Source organism: Pocillopora damicornis, chromosome 3 (genome assembly GCF_964200805.1).
Source record: "Pocillopora damicornis chromosome 3, jaPocDami1.2, whole genome shotgun sequence".
NCBI classification, from domain to species: Eukaryota; Metazoa; Cnidaria; class Anthozoa; order Scleractinia; family Pocilloporidae; genus Pocillopora; species Pocillopora damicornis.
In genome coordinates, this window is record NC_142672.1 from 8,858,791 (window position 1) to 8,880,204 (window position 21,414).

General features: G+C 37.4%; 2 protein-coding genes and 2 long non-coding RNA genes across 8 annotated transcripts; 2 read left to right on the forward strand and 2 right to left on the reverse strand.

Moving 5' to 3' along the window:
* Positions 1-29: 29 nt before the first annotated feature.
* LOC149048108 (uncharacterized) lies at positions 30-5,442 on the forward strand. 2 transcript variants are annotated; one of them, XR_016184989.1, is made up of 4 exons: positions 30-161; positions 286-334; positions 667-820; positions 5,044-5,442. It is a non-coding gene; the product is annotated as an uncharacterized LOC149048108 (long non-coding RNA). The 2 variants fall into 2 exon arrangements; XR_016184988.1 differs by lacking the exon at positions 30-161 and having other exon boundaries at positions 162-334.
* LOC113680666 (uncharacterized) lies at positions 1,557-11,156 on the reverse strand. Of its 3 annotated transcripts, none has more exons than XR_016184979.1 (10): positions 10,752-11,156; positions 8,270-8,428; positions 7,530-7,664; positions 6,700-6,869; positions 5,848-5,959; positions 5,104-5,217; positions 4,066-4,200; positions 3,276-3,349; positions 2,051-2,196; positions 1,557-1,859 (listed from the first exon to the last, which is right to left on the reverse strand). XR_016184979.1 is itself a non-coding variant. In XM_027197702.2 (9 exons), the coding sequence occupies exons 1-9, from the start codon at positions 10,911-10,913 to the stop codon at positions 1,796-1,798; spliced, it is 1,197 nt and encodes a 398-aa protein (XP_027053503.2). In that variant the 5' UTR covers positions 10,914-11,156; the 3' UTR covers positions 1,557-1,795. The 3 variants fall into 3 exon arrangements, 1 of the variants encoding a protein (XP_027053503.2); XR_016184980.1 differs by having other exon boundaries at positions 3,206-3,349; XM_027197702.2 differs by lacking the exon at positions 3,276-3,349.
* Positions 6,328-7,172, forward strand: LOC149048109 (uncharacterized). Its single transcript, XR_016184990.1, has 2 exons — positions 6,328-6,466; positions 7,080-7,172. It is a non-coding gene; the product is annotated as an uncharacterized LOC149048109 (long non-coding RNA).
* Positions 11,157-12,125: 969 nt separating the features above from the next.
* LOC113680704 (uncharacterized) lies at positions 12,126-21,365 on the reverse strand. 2 transcript variants are annotated; one of them, XM_027197755.2, is made up of 11 exons: positions 21,200-21,365; positions 19,929-20,127; positions 17,904-18,062; positions 16,883-17,168; positions 15,591-15,770; positions 15,382-15,471; positions 15,163-15,252; positions 14,945-15,067; positions 14,097-14,228; positions 13,611-13,727; positions 12,126-13,197 (listed from the first exon to the last, which is right to left on the reverse strand). In XM_027197755.2, the coding sequence occupies exons 1-11, from the start codon at positions 21,291-21,293 to the stop codon at positions 13,078-13,080; spliced, it is 1,590 nt and encodes a 529-aa protein (XP_027053556.2). In that variant the 5' UTR covers positions 21,294-21,365; the 3' UTR covers positions 12,126-13,077. The 2 variants fall into 2 exon arrangements, with proteins under 2 accessions (XP_027053556.2, XP_089056529.1); XM_089200403.1 differs by having other exon boundaries at positions 19,929-20,273; positions 21,200-21,355.
* Positions 21,366-21,414: the final 49 nt, after the last annotated feature.

A 21,414-nucleotide genomic window follows, 5' to 3' on the forward strand; every position in this document is an offset into this window, starting at 1 on the left:
CGTCTCACAGTTCGCATTTTAGTGATGAATTTTCATATGGGAAGAATTTTTGAAGAGGGATTAAGAGGGAACTCGAGTAAACTGTGTGTGGGAAAGAGGTACAGCAACATTTTATCACGTTTTAAAAGGTTTATAATTACTGTTGCGCTCTCTTTTTACAGGTAAGTGAGACTTTTGACGCAATCTTTTTATGAAGTCACACTTAAGTTCCTTAAGCCTTAAAGTTACTAGACCCGATTACAAGCGCCTGTTCGGGGAATGAGCCCGCTCTCTTCCTCTTTTTAGAAAAGATCAAAGACTGGACCCCAGATAACTTCGGAAATCGGGTTTAAAGGTAGATGTGAGGATTTACTTGTATATTAGAAGAATACCAAGATATGAATAAACTCGTGTTCATGGGATACCACTGTTAAGAAAAGAATCTGTTCGGGGAGGGGGGGGGTTGGGAAGGAAGAGCTGGGCGATGTTTTTTGGGGGTTGCTCCGTCTTAAGGCCCACCTCTCCACTTTTAAATGACGCTTTTGGATGAGACAGCACAGATCAGTTAAAAAAGGAAATGGTATCCTCTTTTTATCCCTACAGCTTAACAATGCATCTCTGAAACGTCTGCCAAAGAGAAAAGATGCATTTTGGATAAAATATTAAAATACTCATTTCCTTTTACAGCGGCAACTGTTTAACTCATCCTAGATATAGGAGGAAGATTTGGACTCGCCTGACCTTTTCTATGCCTCCTCTCTGTGTGGAGGCACGTACAGCACAACTTCACACGTGACATTTATGCACGAGACTCCAGTGGACAGCGCTCGTTGGTTGAAAGGTGACTTATCCATCATCACAATTTGTCGTAAGTTTGTCGCATACGGTCGACTTAAATCCCGAAAACCCAACCATGTTATCTACCTCTAGACAGAAAACTTATTGGGGCTGGAGGGTTTAAAATTATGCCCCCCTTTAAACGTCGTCCATTCTAATTCTTTGGCCCTATTAATGAAATTTTACCAATTCCAAGCAAAGGTGGGAGTGTGGGAAAATGTTGGAAAGAGTAAGGGACAAAATTAAGAATGCAATTCACAATCAACATTTAAAAACGTAGACATGATTCAACGCAATTTGCAAACATGTTGGACTACATTTTAAAAATGCCTTTAGAGAATGAGGAAGTTAACGTAAAACCGGGAATTAACTTCACAAAGAAACTTTTGGAAGCGTTTCAAAACACGATGCGAGTGATAGTTTTCAGCGGGCAGGAAATTGGCGCCCCTAAAACTTTAAAACTAACACCTGACTCCTTTTTAAGCAATAGACTGCGCTTCCTAAAGGTTTATCCGGCGTAATAACTGACGTGAGGTGCATGATGGGAGACTTTTCTCGTGTTCTCCCAACATCCCCCAGGGGTGATCACGCCGGTAAACTGATAGAGAGTGCAGTCGATTGCTTTTATAAAATAATTTTCTATTGGTTTACTGGTGCAATGAACGATAAGTTTTTAACCAATCAGAACGCTCGTAGTATCTCAGTTATCTCAGAGTGAAAAGCACTTCACAAGAAATACGTTTTGAGACATAAAACTACATCACATTTATTATCTTTAATAATTCTGAAACGTGATTGAAATCCCCTTCTTATCGCTCTCTTTAGCTTTGATTTGCTCTCTTATAAGGTGACTTTTACAATTCTTAAAGTCCTTTTTTCTAAGCAGTGCAGGTTAAATAATAAGATCATTTGATCTTCTCGTGCATAAAATATTAGAAGTGAGAATTGCTTCACATATATTTGCTGAAAAATTCCACCATTACACTTTCTCCAGTGCGTGTTCGAGATCCTTCTTCAAGTCTTCCGCATTCTCCAAACCAACACTGCAGAAAACGTCATCAAACGTCGTTACAAATTGTCACAAAATAGATACAAAGTTTACCTATTCCTATCGTCCACAACCCCCGATACCTTACAAGAATTCAAGTGCAAAACCCCCACAGGTCCGATTGAAAGGTTCAGACCCTATTCATCTCCACTAATTACGGTCCCGTAAGTAGCTTCTTGTACGCACCTAAATCGAATAAGCGATTCCTTCAATCCAGTCTCCTTCCTTTCTTCCACTGACACGTATTTTTCAGGGTGCGTCATGGCGGTCGCTATCTCTATCAGACTCTGAACTCCACCAAGAGACACTGCCAGCTTAACCAGCTTCAAATTCTGTCGACAAAATGTAAAGTTAGTTTGCCACTTCGAGGGAGATGAAAGAGACCCCAGGACGTGAAATTAATTTTTTTTTCTGAAGGCCACTTGGCTCCTAAATTCTTCAAAGTGGTAGCCAATTCAAAAGAAGTTGGTCGCCATTTTCAAAGACAAACAAAACCTTTTTTTACGCAGTCAGCGTTCTAGATAGACCCTCCAAAATTAAGTTAGGGAAAAGATCTTTAACGTGCTTTATCTTTAAAGTGGACACTAGGATGGATGATATACAACGTTCAAGCTCACCTAAATCCAGGATGGCGTCTAGTCATCGATCGAGATGCATGTGCTGCGTTTTGGAACCAAACTTAACGAGGAAGTTTGCCGCGGATTTATCTTTACAAATCATTTCAATTCTCCATATCGCTTAGTAAGGTTATTATGAAACATTCTAGTCGCCAATTTGGCGACTAACTTTCAGGATTTCGTCGCCAAAGTGAAAAATTTAGTCGCATTGGCGCCTGTATTAGGCGCAATTTCACGCCCTGGACTCTATAAGAGAATGGCTCACTCAACTAGCGGAGAGATTCGGAGTATTGCTACTCCACCTGGATGAAATGCCAGGACATTCCAAGTTACCCTTTCCCCCAGAATTTTGTCATGTTTCACGACATCTTACTGTTACTCATTCATACCCCTGGGAGAGAGAGGCACTATGAAGAACACAACACAACGAACAAGAGGGAGCCTTCAGTAACCTGATATGCAGGTCCCCTTCATTGGATGTTATTCTGGCCTCCTAATCTTGTAAACCAAGCAAATCTACTAAGTTCTATTTGTCTCCACACCCTGGACGATTATCCACCTAAACGTCTCTTCGATCGTCATGGGGTCCTCTAGTGGACCTTTCCATGGATTATCGGCGTATGCGCAGTCACCTGAACTGGTTAAACTGCGTAAACAACGCCTAACCAGTCCTTATGAGGACATTTCAAAGTTTTCGGCGTGCACCTTGTTTAAGCGCTTTTACCGTTTGCATTTGCCATTTTTATCCTGTAGGTAAGGCGGGGTTCGAGTTCCCGGCGATACAGCTCCCTTACCGTTGAAGTTTTTAACCTCTTTTTATCTTCTTTAGTAATGCAAGGTGGAAATGGCAGCACGTCCATCATACCGCCTAGATACAAAAAAGAACAATAGAACCCTCCTTTTTCAACAGTGTCGTACGTTTCACTGACAGCTTTTGGACGCGAAAATCAAAATCAAATCAAAACAAAACAAAACCCGGAACATGATTTTTAATGAAATAGATTTCATTTGACCTGTGGATGAAAATCAAGTAAAGCTATGATCCTAGCAGGTGAACTGCAATTTAAGCAAACGCAAAAAAGAAGCCTGAAAAACAAAATCAGGCTTCGACGGGATTCGAACCCGTGCCTCCAAGTGAGTTACGCTGCTACACGTTTGAAGCAGAACACAATTTAGAGTTTTGTAAGGAGCGTCACTCGCAAATCCTATAAACTCTTAAGCCAGAATAATGAAGAGGAATAAAACACGAAAAAACAGAATTTCAAAGCAAAACTGTCTTGTGATTAGTTGCATCGGTGTAAAGACATTATCAAAGATGATTTTCTAATCCACTCCATAGTGAAGTCAGCTGTATTATTCTGTCAATCAAGCACATCACAAAGATTCAACTTTAACAACTTAGATTCCTGCTCTGAAAAATTGAGAGTGAAGTGATCACTTTTAGTATAGACCCTATGTCTAAGCGAATGAAGCATTCTCTTTTTTTCCCTTTTTTTAACCAAATAAAATGCAAAAATTACTGAAAAACCAAAAGAAGTTCCTCAAAGTTTTTTTGACGATAGATTCAAAGCTTCCTTCTCTTACCTCAACAAGTCTTGTTGCTTCTGCTCGCCCACCTTTCACTTCAAAGGACAACATCCCACTGAAGCCTGTCATTTGTTTCTTCGCAATTTCATGATGAGGATGGGAAGGCAATCCCGGGTAGTACACTCTTTCAATCTAAATATCAAAAAAAAAAAAAAAAAAAAAAGAAAATTTCAAGACCTGTTCGTTTAAAACGATTAACCTTATCTCCTTAAATTTTAATGAAAAAATTGCCAGACTGTCGTATTTCTTGCCGATGTTTGTCATATTTCGACTCCAATTTGACGCCTTGATTGACAAAAGTTAATTTCTTTGAGGGTAACTGAACAAAGAAATCGGAGAGAGTTTTGTAGAGATTCTTGTGAGATTTAGTCAAGATAAACTTCCGAGACATTTTCACACGCTTTGAAAGAAATATGTAGGAAGCGAAATCACATCGGTAGTTTGGCGATGGAGCAAAACGAGTTAGTCTCAGTTCAACCGTTACGACATTTGACTGAAATTTATTCATAACTTTACGACATTTGTTAGGGTGAAACATTTTATCCTAAAACGTTACCAAGGTCCCCCAGATGCTTCCCCAGCTTCAGTATTCGTAACCCTTACGATATTTGATTGAAATTTTTACAAGACTTTTTAAGGTCTCAGCGGTTTTTGCGAAGAAGAGAAATCTTGTTTATTTGGGAGGGCTAAAATTCACCCTCTTATTATGAACAGGCTTAGTTCTTTTACGGTGTATGCTAGGAGGTATAACTTAAATCCAGTCAATCAAATTTTTTCGGTTTTATGGGCGCTTGACAATAATAAAGGCGGCGGAGCCAATTCGGGAATTTTAGGTACCTGTCTTTTTCAGGAAGGCCTTGAGAGTGACAAAATGATATTTGATTAGAAGGCCTGAGGCTTAATTACCAGCTATGGTAAGTAAACAGTATCCTAAAACGTCATTAATGTCACCCTTCTTTTCATTACATTGACAAGTTTCCACAGATGCTTCCCCAGCTCCGGTTTAAAAAAAGTACAGTTAATTGAGCTTTGTACCTTTGGATGACCTTCCAAAAACTTGGCGACTTCCATGGCATTTTGATTATGCCTCTCCATTCGCACATGAAGGGTTTTCAGTCCACGATGTAAGAGGAAGGCATCGAAAGGCGACTACAAAACAAAGATGTGGACTTGGAAGTGAATAAAATGAGTTATGACAAGAGTTACATCAAAAACTGAGTCAACTGAAGATAATCATTTACTTAATATTGAGGCCCAAGTAATTTGGAAGCTAATCTATTCAAAAATCGAGCAGTTTATTATTTATTTATTAATTGAATAATTGATTGATCTCAAATGATTCATCAACCAATAAATTGATTAGTTAGCTAATTGAGTGGTGTGTGGTTGGCCTCCTTGATTGATTTATTGATGTTTTGATTGATTAATTAATTGATTGATAGATACAGATTGATTGATTGGTTTATTGTTCAAATGATTGATTCATTGATTGATTGAATTTTGGTGAACAACTAAATCTTATAAGTATGAGATATCCCTGAGAAAGACACGTCATTCCAACAATTCTATTAAAAAGATCTCTCCATATTACTTTAAAATCTTAGTAGAGATAAGCTTGAAAACCAACAGTATCATTTGCAATTTGCAATGTTTTTTTCTTTGCTCACTTTTTAAGAAAATTAATATAGTATAATTGTTATGGGAAATTGCCAGAAAATGGAATGAAGAAGTGCAATGGGTAAAGTATAGAATTGGCACTTTAATGAGTGAGCACCTTACCATACATCCTCCAAAAAATTTCTGCAATTCATAGCATTTGTGGTGAAATTCCTGTGACGACAGTGTAAGGGAACCAGCTGTGATGTCACTGTGGCCTCCCAAGTATTTTGTGCTAAGCAGAAATAAAGCCAAAAGTAATAAATATTGGGTAAGTATTATTTACACAGTGCTTTCATTAAGTGGCATAAAACTCAAAACCAAAGGACATCACCATGGCCAGTCAGAATAAAAGATAAAAAAAAAATTAAGGAAACAGATGAAATCAAAGTAAAGACATGATGTAGATGTGAGTGACTAAATGGCATTTGGGCCAACAGGTAGGAAAAGTTGTCAGACTTTTTTTCCGAGCAATATCTTTATTCATTATGATCTCAGACAGCAGCATTGAGATGAGTATAGGAGGTCACCCCTCTGTGTAATGTTAACAGAGAAAAAAATTATTGTGTTGCAGACAAAACATGACTATTGTATGGTGTCAGGAGTGGTGCTTTGAGTGTGAATCTGAAGTAGCCCTTGCCAAGCTGCATTTTCAAGCAAAACTGCAGTGTTATCCTTACCATTAGACATAAAAAATGCCTCTTCTGCAAATAGGCTGGAGATAAGCACACAGCATGAAAAGGTGCATTCAGGAACATGATAGAAAATTAAATATGCACTATGCAAGATTTAAGTCTGAGCCAAGAATTATGACCTACTATAAAGAAAAAAAAGGGCTAAATATCTCTTCTAAAAATTTCATGGGGAGGGAGGGTGGTTAATTGACTCTGGATTCTTTTTTATCATGGGGCAGAAGGGAATTTTGACAAGTCCAAAAGGGGTGCTGATTGAGAGAACATGGTATTATTACTTTACCAGCTGTGAATGACGACATCAATTCCTTGTTGAATAGGTTTTTGATTAAATGATGAAGCAAAAGTACTGTCACACATGGTAATGATACCAAGTTCTTTGCCAAGTTTTCCAAACTCCTCCAGGTCTGTCAGGGTCATTGTTGGATTGCATGGTGTTTCACAGTACAAAACCTATTTACAAAAAAGAAAATACAGCAGTTGACAATTAGATTTTAGGGACAGTAAGTCAGTCACCCACAAACAAGCTGGAGGCCTTCAACAATGTTAGCTGGTAAAATGTCTGCATATGGTCTTGCACTGATAATGAGGTGTCAGATCCCTTTTGCAGACCTCAATCTTTTTGCTGGCTTGCTCTGCTCAAGGGCTTTAACTTATTTGCAGGCAAAGAAACCCTAATATGTGCAGCAGTTTTAATAACGAGGATGTGCTCCCTGGCTACAGAGATGGGCAACAAAGCAAGATTAGTTAATGCATAAGGGTGGATTGAAAAGCACTGATTTCTCAGAAATGCCAAGCTCTGGAAAACTGATCAGATCTGGAGATATCATTCAATGGAAAATTCAGTGAACTATCAATGGGTGCCAAAAATTTGGTTAGTATCTGTAACATGACGACTCCAGAATAGCCTGAGGTGTGGTAGGGGTGAGGGGTTTGCTTCATGGGATCAACTTCTCTATACCTCTTCCCTTTTACATTTCTGATAAGCTGGTTTGTCATTCGATGTTCAAAAACATCAACAGTAGAAAAAAAAATTAAAGTTTGTCTCCTTTCACAGGTACAGGTAAAGCTGGATGAATAACTTTAAAATTTAATTTTGACTTAAATTCACACCTTGGTGTTTGGTTTCACAGCTTTACGATAACTGGAAACATCAAAGCCATCCACCATAGTGCACTCTACTCCAAATCGTGGAAGATGATTTCGAAACAGGGCTAAAGTTCCACTGTACACCATTCTAGGACCCACCTTAAACAAACACAAAGCAGTCAGCTTCTTCAGTTATAGCACTGTCTCAATAATCAGTGACTTTTTAGGGGAGAAATATGAAGTAAAACTAATCTTTGACACTAGGATTATCAACAAAACAAAAACTTTTGCAAATCAATTAGGTAGTATAAGTAGTTTCTTTGAGAAAAAGGATCAGAGTTGGACAATGAACAACAAGAGCCCTGACTTTAACCCTTGGACTTGTAGTAGTGTTCAGTGAGTGCAGCTAAACACTTTAATTCCCAGAAGTTATTAACAAGTAACCTCTCCCAATAATATCCATATGTTATCTAGCAAACAGGTATTGAGAATACTCAAGCCTATCAGGTAGAAGTTTTAATTTAGATATAACACCAAATTCTTGTAACTAATCCACAAAGAAATGTGTAGCATGCAGTTAGGGAGGAGAATTAATTATATCAGATCTTGGGAGTGAAGGGTTAATTCTTTTAACATTATTGAAATGCTATAGTGAAGACAGGTGACGAGATTTAATTAAGAAACATGGCAACTACTATAGATTGTTTGAAGAAAAATCAAACCAATGAAAAGTCATTAGTTGGCAGAAACATGGCAATACTAACCACATGATCTCCAGAACTTAGGGTAGCAAACAGAACATTTGTAATAGCAGCCATTCCTGAGGAGAACAACAATGTACCCTGTCCACCCTCTAAATTGTTGAGTGTTTGAGCTGCAGCATCAACAGTGGGGTTTATCCAACGTGAATACACCCAGCCACTCTGAAAAGAACATTTTAATTCTTACAATGAGTAAAATACCACAGCAGCATAGAATGGGGAAAGGAGGAGGGGGTGTACATAATTGTAGGAAGTAACAATGAGGAAAAAATATCAGAAAAAGTAAGTTATCTGCTGGATAACTCTCAGATTGCAGAACTTTTATAAGAGGTAACATCTCTTAAATAAATTGATTCATCATAAGAAAAGAGTGAAAGGTCAACCAAGCTATGTTTTAGGTGGTTTTCTCTGCACATTAGTTTTTCTCCAAAGAATTTTTTTGGCCATTATTTCCTATTGTACTTTGCCCATTCCCAAATGACTTTTCTACCTGTAAAAGTGCCACTCTCCAAGCCAAAATTACAACAACCTTACAGACAACATCAAAAATAGGATAAATAAGGAAGTAGAGTAACCAACAACAACTTCATTATTTCTGCACGAAAATTGATGAAAATGAAAAAAATTGGATAAACTGATGTAGTTTTTATCTGTTATGATACCTGTGGGTTGAAAATAAAAGGTCTATCAAAAAAAAAATATCACCAAACCTTCCCCCCTTACACACAGCCCCTACAACACTATCTTACCCATTGTTACCAACAATACATTATTAAAGGCACATTTTAAAAAACCCTAAGAGCATTCACTTTCTATCTAGAATACTTCTCCTAGAATGAGAATCAACTGGACAGTTTTCAAAAAAATCACATACCCAAAAATTGAAATGAAGAGGAACATAAAACTAGTGGACCTTGGCCTTATTCCTTTGTTCAAAAGTCTTTTTGGGTCAGTTTAGAATTTGCTTTTCTTTGTAAAGCATCCAATAATCAAATTCTAGAAAGAAATTAATTATACTGAATTTTCTCTGAAGGCTTTCAGGTGTGAGATCAGATTTTGCGCTAATCTTGGGTAGTCTTAACCCAGCTTTAAATAACTGGGCCAAAAATATTAAAGGGAACCAAATTATGATTTTGCAAATATGTCCAGTTAGTCAAAATTCTGAGGTTATTGGGGGAATGAACACTTTGAATTGAATTACATCACGAGTGATCCACAAGTTTAAGTCAATCTCATGAAAGAGACAAGTTCCACCTTTTACTCAAAATTTTAAATCACAAGTGAAATAGTGTATTACCGATTGAAATTTTTCAGACACGCAAGAGAAACTATTGTCAAGCATATGTCCAAAGGTCTCTCGGAGTTCTTCAGCTTTTTCTTCATTTTTTCCTTTGCTGAGTTTTGTGTGTTGGGAAGATATCGCCACTCTAACTATCAATATATTGTAATGTGATCATGATCATGATTATTCATGTCCTTAAGCGTATGATTATTCGACACGTGTAGTAATTACATTGGGACGGCAGAAACTGATCAACGACCCTGTGGCGCCTGAATCAGCCCTCTAGCCATCAATTGCCCTTTATATTAAATGACAATGCGTGACCACTGTTGAGAATATCGCATACGTCCGAAGGTCTCTAGGAGTTCTTCAGCTTTTCCTTCATTTCCCCCTTATGTCACCGAAAAATTTGCCGAGTCTTGCGTGTTAGGACGATATCGCCACTCTAAATATCAATATATTGTAATGTGATCATGATTATTCATGTTCTTTAGCATGTGATTATTCGACACGTGTAGTGATTACATTAGGACGGCAGAAACTGATCAACGGTCCTTTAGCGCCTGAATCAACCCTCTAGACATCGACTGCCCTTTATATAAATGACACTGTGTAACCACTGTTAAGAATATCGCTTACTTTCCCAAGAAATGGCATACTTAAGACTGCAGAAGGAATGAGTTCTAATTTATGCGGAAAACAATATGGCTGCGCCGCGCGATTTTTTTTCTTTATCTTAGCCTAACACAAACACACGAATAGATCCTTGCGAAAATAGACAGCAAGGAATTCTTGGAATTAACATATTTTCAACACATCTGCTGAAAATTGTGCGTGGCGCTTAAAGCCGCGCATCACAGTAGAGAAACTCGCCGTAGCAACACAATTTGATCAGCTGATTTTCCGCAAGTTATTTGGCGCGTTTAAGTGAAAAACTAAAAATTGGAACAAGGTCAAAATTTAAAACAGAAATTTACTTTAAAAATTTTATTCCTACTAGAACTTTCTCCATTGGGCGGTGTGATCACCCAACCTGATCGTGACGGAAATGAAAAATTTAGAAGAACCAAAAAGTTTCGATAGTACACAATCCCATGTTTCCGAATTTCCCATGTCAACTTGTGCTGATAAAAGTATTTTTACTTCTTAACGATGTTGTGCGCTTAACAGGTGGAAAGACTCTGTCAAATTTAGAACTCTCACCTTTCCCAATGCAAGTTCTTCTGCGTGATCTACGGAAGAAGTCTTGAAAGTAGAAGACGCAAAAATTGGAACATTAATTGGATCAGGTTCCTCTGGTTTCTTCCAATCACTTCCTACCGCCAAAGACTCGAAGCTTTCAAGGAGCGAGTTTTCATTTGCCATGTTTCTTTTGATTTACGTGGTGGCTTACAGTGTCAGAAGTCAGATATGCACCCGAACAAGACCCGTACTACACTAGCGTTAATGAATTCACATGATCCATTGTATGTTAAAAAGGAGTCAAGCACGCACAGTGGTTATGTAAGAGGTTTACACACGAGCCTCGCCTCAGCCCAAGAACGTGATAATTAGAAATCGCGGACCAATCAGATGGTTCAAACAATTAACGACTACTTTAATTTAAGCAAGAAAAATTAAGCGACAAACAGCTGAGTACTCATTCTGAATTGATAAGAGAATTTGGGATTTGATCAAAGGTTTGAAAATCCCTAACATTGTTGTGAGCACATGCACCGCTTATAATTAAGGTAATTTAGTTATTAGAAATTGAGCTGATAACGTAAAATTAGCCACCGTTAGGAGTTTCGAGCGCTAGCCCTTAGTCTTTCGCTCCGACGAAGGGCTAACGCTTGAAAGTCAGCTTTGAAACTCTCCACACTGATTTATTCACGATATCAACTCAGTTGATAATACCAAATTACATTGTCATACTCTCTCACCGACGCGATTTAAACGGAAGTGAATATTGAGGTCTCAATCATCAGATTGTCTGTGGTTGGTCAAGACGAATCACGAGAGTGAATAGGTCCCGGCAGAGGAATAAATATGCTTCTTGCTGTCCAAGAGATCAGCGAAATATTGTCGAGACCCTTAACCGTTCTCATACCCACACATCGCGCAAGGAGGATGCAACAGTATAAAAAACTGAACGTTTCGAAGAGATGTGAATTAGTTATTTTTTATGACCTCTTCAACAATAAAAAAAATTGAAAATAAGCAAGCATATATAATAACGAGCATTATCCTCTCGGGGCTCAAAAGGTTAAATGAGCTCGGCTCTCGGAGCAGTTTGTCTTTTGACAAAGGGACAGAAACAAAGAGGAGCTATTTTTCTTTACATCAACTAGTATTGGGCGATGATACTGAAGCGATTACTTCAAATATAACCCCCGCACGGGTTTTAAAGGCCAAGTCACTGTTTGAAATAGAAAGGTTTGAGCACCAACGAGAAAGAACGCTTCTATTTTCGCAGCTGCCTTAAGGTTCTCCCTTCATTTTCAAGAAATCATATGATCTATTCATGATGACAACAAAACAACACTTCATTTTCAAGAAATCATATGATCTATTCATGATGACAACAAAACAACACCATTAGAAAAACAGGGAGCACAAATTTTAATTAAATAAACTCAATAATAAAGTCATAGGGACGATAGGATATACCTTTTTAAAATTATTTTTGGTATGAAAATCTCTCTCGTTATGTCTATCAATTTACAGTAAAACTACTCTTCCGTTTGTAGTTATGCATAAAAAGGTTTCTTCAATTATTTAAGAATCTTTCTTATGAAATATTTGACTTTTGTTGGTCCACATCTAGCTAAGAGCACTGTAATCGGCCCTGAAGCAGCTGTTTAGAGGAGAGGATAAAAAACCTGGGGTTTGTTTTGCCAACATCTTTATCCTGGGGCCTCCTTGCACAAGCCTGATCACTGGGCCATGCTTGTTCATGTAGAAAATGTAATTATGTGTAACAAGGTTTAACCTGTAACACACTCTTTATAATTGGGGATGATTAAAAAAAAAAAAAAAGAAAAAAGAATAGTACAGAAAGAATTGTTGCAGTGTTAGGAGTTACCCCCAACTTCTACTTCACTATTACACTTGTCTCCACTGACCAACAGCCAGAATAGGATAATCAAGGTGAAATTAAAGCCTTCTTAAAGTACTCATATCAAAAATTACAAGTTGATCGACAAGAAGAAAAGTAAATCATCAATAGGGCCATCAGCCACACTGAAACAGCGCTGGAGTAATCATGTGGAAATTTTCTCGCCCCATTTCAGAGATCATCATGAGAAAAATGATGGGCTGACCCACCAAATCAAACCAAATTTTTGCTATGAACAGAGTTGTGAGGTGGAGTCATGTGAGCAAAGCCAGCCCACTTGAATGGGCCAATATTGAGAGGCCCCTAGATATACCTATGATTATCAGAACACAGATTATGGTTTCATTTAAGGTTGCTAGAGGTGACTGCTATGGATCCTCTACATCTCAATCCAGAAGCAACTGTGTTGCTGGCATGAACATATCTGTTTAGTTATGAAGTAACTGGCTTCCTGGCATAGAAAACTCCCCATGTATGTTCACCACCTCTACATCTAGTTAGTTTGTTCGTCCAGCTATTCACTAAAGAGCTGTAGTCTTCACTTGAGAAGTCCTGGATGGAAAGCATAAGCAAAGTCATAAGATGCACATAAAATAAATAAATAACATAAAATTCAAAGTGTAGTATTGATGGAGAGGTTGAGGAGAAGGTGCTGATGGTGTTATGGTCTGCCATGCCTGAAAAGGGGCCATAGGATGAAACATGAACACAAATAGCCTACTCCCAGGCTAAAAAGATTGTGGTAAGAGGTCTGCTAAGTGAGGGATGACCACTGGTAACCAGCTGCTATTGAAACCCCTAGACTACGAGGGTAGAGTTTCATGTCCTGCTGTATCTTTTTTAAAATAAATTTTGCAATACCTCCTTCAACATGCCAGCTCCTTCTTTTTTCAATATTTTAACACTGAACAAACTAAGATTTTTGTAGGAAAAAAAAAAAACAAACAAAGTAGCAATTTAATTACCTTGATGAACTCCTCTTTTGACTTTTCAAAATTTTTCAGTTCACTCTCTAGGATCTGTGTAAACTGTGTTGTTCTGTCTTCAGCTGTGACTGCCTCAAATCCAACTTCACGTAACATCTGTGAAAAGATTCAAACAGAATATCAAGTTTTGAAAAAGATTAATTAATTTCTCTCAGCCATTCCGATAGAAACTTAAATCTAATTTACCAAAGTTGGGGTTGAAGAGCATCATTGACCCCTTGGCTGTCAACCCCATGGAGAAGTCCAGTGCCAAAGTATATTGCCTTTTTTTTTTTTTTTTTAATATATCTAACTTGTTCTGAGTTTGAGAGGCCAGGTTATTTTACATCTCCAGTGCCAGCAGTGAATGGGTTAAAACATATGTAAGAGGTTCTCATTCATTGCAGCTCCCCTGCTATTTTGCTCATCTGTTCTTTTGCTGACTAAGAACCAGACTTTGGCTACACTAAACCTGAACACACTCACCTTTCCATAGCTTTCAACATCAATTAAGTGGTACTGGCGTTCTGCCAGGTACTTTTTGAATTGCTCCGAGTGTTCACCACGACTACAACAGTAATCTGTGATCAGTAACTGTCCACCAGGCTTGAGCCAACTCTGTTGTAAGATAAAACAATCATTTTGTGTCTTTGTGAATGAAAGACTTGAAAAAATGTGCATGTGATGTTTCCTGTAGTTACAGTCAGTACAATTTCCCATGAATTGAGTGGCTTGCATCAGGTGTACAGTTGGTAAATGGGTTACAATATCTTCTCTGTCCACCTGTTACATTCTGTTTACTAACTGAACAGCTGAAACAAGCTATCAAACATTTCGTAATTGACATCCAACCCTTAATTTTTATCTTAGCAGCACCAGTAAATCATTTAACAAACAGATGATGAGAATAGGAACTTATCAGCTGGAGGGTGTCTCATCAATATGAAATCATTTTCATCTACATTCAGTTGTTTAAAATGCATGACAAAAAAGAAAGGAGAATTATTAACCAGATCTTTAGAGGTAAATGCTGAAATGATGTCCAAATTAATGGTTGGGTTGCTTACCTAAAAAAAGTTAAGTCAAGGGGGCTTGTTTTCAGTATGATGCAAAAGGTCACTGAGCTATAGACATCCCAAATATATTATGCAATGTTATTGATTCCTTGTAACTAACATTACGGTTAGATTTTTACAAATATCCTATTACAATAACAAATATACATGTAAGTTTACCACACTACCCAGTAATACAAAAGACTAATGTAAGAAATATAATTGATGTTTCCCTTAACAGAATAAAGGACTACAAGCAATAAGCCAAGTATGTCTCACCAGAATCTTCTTGAGAAGGGCTTTTTTGTCCTTTATATGAAGAATGGTCTCTCTGCTGTACACTGCATCAAATCTTTCAGCAGGGAACTCTCTTGTTGAGGCATCACTTACTTCAAATTGGACCTTTTCAATACAGCAAATGAATATTATTCTTTGACCAAGTTACACAAAAGATTTCAAGATTGGCAGAAAAAAAACCATTGCTTCTCTTCACACACCTGGCTACTTTTAGAACTTTCATATGCTTTAAGAGCAAAGTTGATCATGTTTGTGGACAGGTCCATACCAAGGACATGAGCGTGGTATGTCTGAAACAAAACAATTTCATGATATAGGACAGTTGTGACTCAGATGTGCATGGCAATTCCCTTAATTTAGTGTACAAGAAACTGTTACAAAAAGAATAACTGATCAGAAATCCTTCAGTTGGTACTCACATTAGCAATGTAGAAGGCACTTCCACCTATGCCACACCCCAAATCTAGGATGTGCTGATCTTTCTGAAGATTCAGTCGGCCAACAAATTCCTTGAAATACAAAATGAGATAAGGATGAAAGATTTGTCAAGGTTTTGATCACAGCTACAAGAAGCTACTACCCTGTAAAATGAAGATATAACCTCAGATTTCAATGCATGTCATCACACCTTCATTGTTGTCATCCCTCCAGGACTCACAAAGCCTTTTCCAAACACTCTTTCATACATGAGGATCCCTGCCTTGTTATACTGATTGTTGTCAAGAAATTCCTGCATGTTTCCTTTGCTTCCATTTTTTAACATCACCTTTTTCCACAACCAGGAAAACTGGTGCTTGTTTTGTTTGTGCTGCAAAATATATTACACTACATCAGGAGCAGGCCTGAACAGGATTATAATTCTGCATTCTTGGGAATGAAAGTTGACTATCTCTATGCTGTTGTCCAACATGAATTGGAAATAGGTACTGGTAAATTGTTGAGAAAATCTTAAAAATGCTACATGCAACCATTCTTCATCAAATAACAAGAACAAGTTATTGTGTGACAACAACACTGTAAAGACTCATCATGACAATCGGTCAGATTTTTTAAGAAAACTTGGCTTTCTAGATAAGATCTTTAGTAAAAAGCAATTCTTTTTATTTGCAACAAAGTTTATGAGGATCTCAAGGCGAATAAAGTAAAGTAAACATCACAATGACTCTAACAGCTTCAAACACAAACGAGTTACTGTGTGACAACAACACTGTAAAGACTCATCATGACAATCGGTCAGATTTTTTCAGAAAACTTGGCTTTCTAGATAAGATCTTTAGTAAAAAGCAATTCTTTTTATTTGTAACAAAGTTTATAAGGATCTCAAGGCAAATAAAGTAAAGTAAACATTGCCAATGACTACATCCACTTCAGACGCGAACGAGTGATTGTGTGAAAATCATTGGCTGTAGACGCCAATGAGTTGTGTGAGTCATTGGTGATGTTTACTTCGCTTTATTCGCCTTGAGATCCTTATAAACTTTGTTGCAAATAAAAAGAAATGCTTGATGATGTTATAGTCATTGGTGATGTTCACCAATGTTCACCAATGTTTAAGCTTCTGTTAGATGTTCACCAATGTTCACCTGTGTTTTTTTAACTAAATATCGTTTAATTTTCTGTATGTTTAACTTCTAATAAGTTGTATTGGATTGACGACCAACTCGCTGACGTCTCTACTCGATTTTATATGTCGGCGAGTTGGCGTCGGCAAGTTGGTCCGTCGGCGAGTTGACCGTAATTCGTTTTAGTGTGTTGGTAAGTTTTAGTGTGTTAACCTCACTATGGAATTGAGGGAGAAGTGACTTCCAAATTGTACACCCTCCATTACTTGGGTAGAACTGACTGCTTGACATATAAATGGTGTCAAAGAAAGACATTTCGTATGTACCCTTTCATAACATATTTACTGACTGGGGTTACCTTTGCATATGCCTCCACTGAACGCTTGGTCACCACTTCCAGGGAAGAGGAATTACCATTAGGAAGTTTCACTTTGACAGCAGAAAAGACTTCTGTGTACATTTGAGGAGTCCTGTACACTGTGGGATTTTCTGAGTTTTTCATGTCCCCTGAGGAATGATAGCAAGACTCCCGGAAAAAAAGGTGGCCACCATCTTGTAGCCACAGAAGCATGTTCATAGCCAACTTCTCAAGTTCTTCATCAGAAAGGTACATCAGAAGCCAGTTGGAGAAAATCACATCATAGCTGCGACAGAAAGAGTGATAACATGAAGGTTAGTTGGGTTATTCAGAAGCTCTTTTCTCTATCTTATTATATCTCAGTCAATACAGGTGCTATGATTGGTCAGTTCAGCAGTTCCCTCCCCCTCTATTTACACCCAGAGATATACCAAGTATCTTATTAACCTCCTTTTCCGTTTGTACTGTAAGTTACAGAACCTTGTTTTGTCTGCTGACAAATCTTGGTCTGTAACTTTCAGTATAGACCTCAAACTTGTGAAGTAAGATGTATACATGCAATTAATATGTAAATATCTAACAGCACTGTTTTGTCTGCAAGCGCAATAAAGAGATATATACAGAGCTCATATTCAACCCGGTTCCTTAGAATACCCTACTGTATTTAACCAGTCACAGAAAAAAAAAGCCTTCTGTTTTCTTAAGAGTGACCAGCATGTAGTTTCTCTTTATTGCATCACCTTTGAATCAAACATTGGGGTCACAAGAATAAAGGAAATGATCACCACTGAGAGAAGCTCTTGATGGTTAAAAAATTCTCCTTGTTAGCACTTTAGGAAATGTATGGAGAATATGCATTCTGACGTTACGGTGTAAAGTGTTTAGGTCTGACTCAAGGCTACCTTGTTTAATCTATTTCCACAGATGTTCACCAGTTTAGTTGGACAGTAAAAATTCCAACTGTTATATAACACTTTTCAATAACATCATTGATAAAATGGTTTCACTGTGAGATATTTACCTTCCTTTTGGTAATTCCAGCTTTGTTACATCAGCACAAACAAAGTCAATGTTGTTGAACTTAGCGCCATTCACTTCCTTGTTCTTGTCAGTAAATGACTGCATGAAATCAACAGCAGTAACATGACGAGCTTCCTGTGCAATATCTCCAGTAAAACGTCTGTTAAGAAACAAAAAAAGGCACAGTCTTGACATACCTGTTGCATCCAGCTTCAAGTCAAGTGTGGCCTTACTATGGGAACAATTACACTATGGGACTTTTTCTTCACAATAATAGTGACATATTGTAAGAGAATATTTTCATAATGCATCAATCAGTTTATCTGGTGCTTTTACTCTGTACACTCAACAAAATTCTCCTTTAAGGATATTCCATGTTGTTTTCCATGTCCACCCAAATGGTTCCAAATTGCCACAACTATTTATTTCCAAATCAGTAAATACAGATGCCACAAATGATATGTTTGCTTAGTGTTGAGTTTCACTAAATAATCTATTTAATCAATGCAAGGGAATTGACTTATCTCTTAAAAAATGTTATGTGGTTACAGATGTAACAATCATCCAAAGTACTGTAATTGAAAGATTTTTTAATCTAAATATATGAACCCTTATCAATTGACATTCCGAAGTTAACAATAATAGCATGTCTAAGTTAAATGATTTATACAGATTTGGTAAAAACTAAGAAATCTTGCTTCAGTAAGAATCCCATATACTAGATCATAAGATCATTGCACGATTTTTAACATAGACTAAATAATATCCATCATCATGGATGTGATGATACCAGTACCATGACATATTTACCTTCATCAGCAAACAGTCAAGTACATACTGACTCTGAGTGCAGCGCAGGGCGCGGAGGATAGCCTCTATCACCAGACAGGTGGTTTTCAAGAGGCTCCTCAGATCAACACTTGATGAAACAATAACAACACAACATGAATCACAATTAAAGTCCTGACATAGAAGAAAAGGTACGGTAAGTAAGTTAATTTAAAGGGAAGGGCTATTGCCTGTATAGGTTCCCAAAATTTTCTATCCAATGAGAAAGGAAAGCTTTATATACCCTAAGTTTGTCAAGGTGCTAAAATTTTTGATGACTTTACTAATAGTCAAACTTTATTTTAGCAATCACCCAAAATGCCAAGCCTATTCAGCTGCCTGTATAAAGTGGTCTTTTAGAGAAATTGAAACTGAGGAGATTTTACAAGCTCAAGTTTGGTGTTTTAGAAAAGTGATCACAAACATTTTGTCAGCACACAGGAAAATTTGATATCACTGAGATTGATAGGGATTTAAATACGGTGTTTCCTTAAATAAGCACCCACCCTCCAATAGGCACCTTCTCCTAACTAAGTGCCTACCCCTGAGGTCACAAGCACTCCCCTCCTCCCTCACTTTCTCATAATAGGCTACATGGAAAACCCTGCTTCTATTGCTAATTTATTTTTTTAACCATTTAACCTTCAACTACAGTGTGATCAGTACAGGTTAATAGTTTCTTAATAATTAATAATAATAATTTCTTAGTGGTCCCCTTGATTAAGCCTCTTCCTTCCAACAAGTTCCCCTCTTTTAAGTCAAAATTTTAAGTAAGTGCCTGGCAGTTCTTTAAGGAAATATAGTACCAATTATATTTAAGGAAACATTCACTGTAGGTCATACTTCTAGAGACAAAAAGCAAACTAGTGTAACCCTTTAACTTTCCAGATCTGATTGTTGATTCTCCCTTCTAGCTGCTAAACATTTCCTCATAAATTAGTTGTGAGAATTTGGCATTGAATCAAGATAATAATTTCCACCAGATAAGTTTCAGTATTCTCAATTCCTGTTGCTGGATAATGTAGGATATTATAGGGAGAAGTTGCATGATAATTAATTGAGAAAGTTGAAGGGTTTAAGAAATTTAACCCTAATTTTCTGCCTGAATTGAGATAAACTCATTTAAATTCAAACACAAAAACATGCAGCCCACATAACAAAAAGCAACACCTTATTGGAAAATATTTTCATTAATTACCCAATTCCTGCTCCCAGCTCCAGGACATCTTTTCCTTTGATGTTTGGCAGCATTCCCATGACTTCTGGGTGCTCATCCTGCGTCAAGGTTTCTGCCTTACTGTCCAACATCATTTCCTCAACGCTTTGAGCCATGGAGTGTTTGTTCCAAAACTCAGTCATTTGGTCGCGTGTCTGGTTGGATTCTACAAGTGTTGCCACTGAAAATAACATGGCTTTTCAGGTAAATGGATACAGTTTAGGGTCACTTAAAACAAGCTTTTTTGAAACGTTGCAGAAAGTCTTTTACTGTAAAAAACAGTTTTCCCAAGGAACCAATTTAAGGCTATTCCCATGATCTGCATGACTAAAAAAATGGGCAAAAATTAGGTTCATTTCCCCGCTATTCTGCCCCAATAATAAAAATAAAAATCATAACAATATACTTTCTGACTATAAAAAAACTGCCTACACAAGTCGATTAAAAACAATTTCTCTTTATTGGCCAGCCTTGTTCAGGCAATTGGGCTAAATATTGGCCTCGTTCTTTAGTGCAAAAAATAACTTGTAAATAATATCCATCTGTCTTCATCTTAAAATGCTCGCAATGACACCCAATATGCCTCTCTTTTTAACGAAGCAATAAAAAGTTTCGTTTTAGTTTAAGACAAGCTGCTTTATGGAATGTAACTGATGGAGAAAACTTATTCCAAATCTTTTAAATGGAGAGTTGACATAGAAAATTTGTACATCTGCCTTCCTGTTACTTCTCTGAAAAGACAAATTTTAAAATTATATTATTCTATTGTTCGTCTACGCCAACATCATCGAGGATTGCACACAGCAAAATCACTCGATATACTGAAAATATCTTGTTTCAACTGCAACGTTGACATAAAAAGAGAATAGTAAAATTAAAAGATATTTTAAGAACAAATTTTCCTACGCTTCCCTCGAAAAAAAATTTGGCTGAAAATAACATGTAACGCAAGAATAAACAGACCAAGAGATGGTAATTCAGCGAAAAACACCAAAATTTTTTTCGCGTTCGTTAGCTTTGCAGGAAAGGGTGGACAACATTGCACAGGACGAAATATCCCCAGCGACATCAGACGATTGTAACTGCATAGAGCGCCGGTTGCACTAAAAGGTAATCAACGATGACCGGTTCCAAAATTTGAATAGGAAAATTGTGTACGACTCGCTTGGATCGGAATCGGATAAGCCGGTTCGAAGTAGATAGGCTACCTTGCATAGAGAGTAAAAAGGCTTTTTCAACAGCAGTCCACTTACTTTTTATCAAAAGCTCTTTATCCTTCTGTGTACCAAAAAGCCAGGCTAAGGAGAGAGCAACAAGTATTCCGAAGACCAATGGGGAACAGTACATACGCAAACCGATCTAAATCACCTGAGAACCGGATAGTTTGTACTTGCCACCAGTGGTTTCACGGTGTTAAACACGGCACGTGATCAGCTGAGTGTTTATTTCGAAATTTCTGTATCTCGCT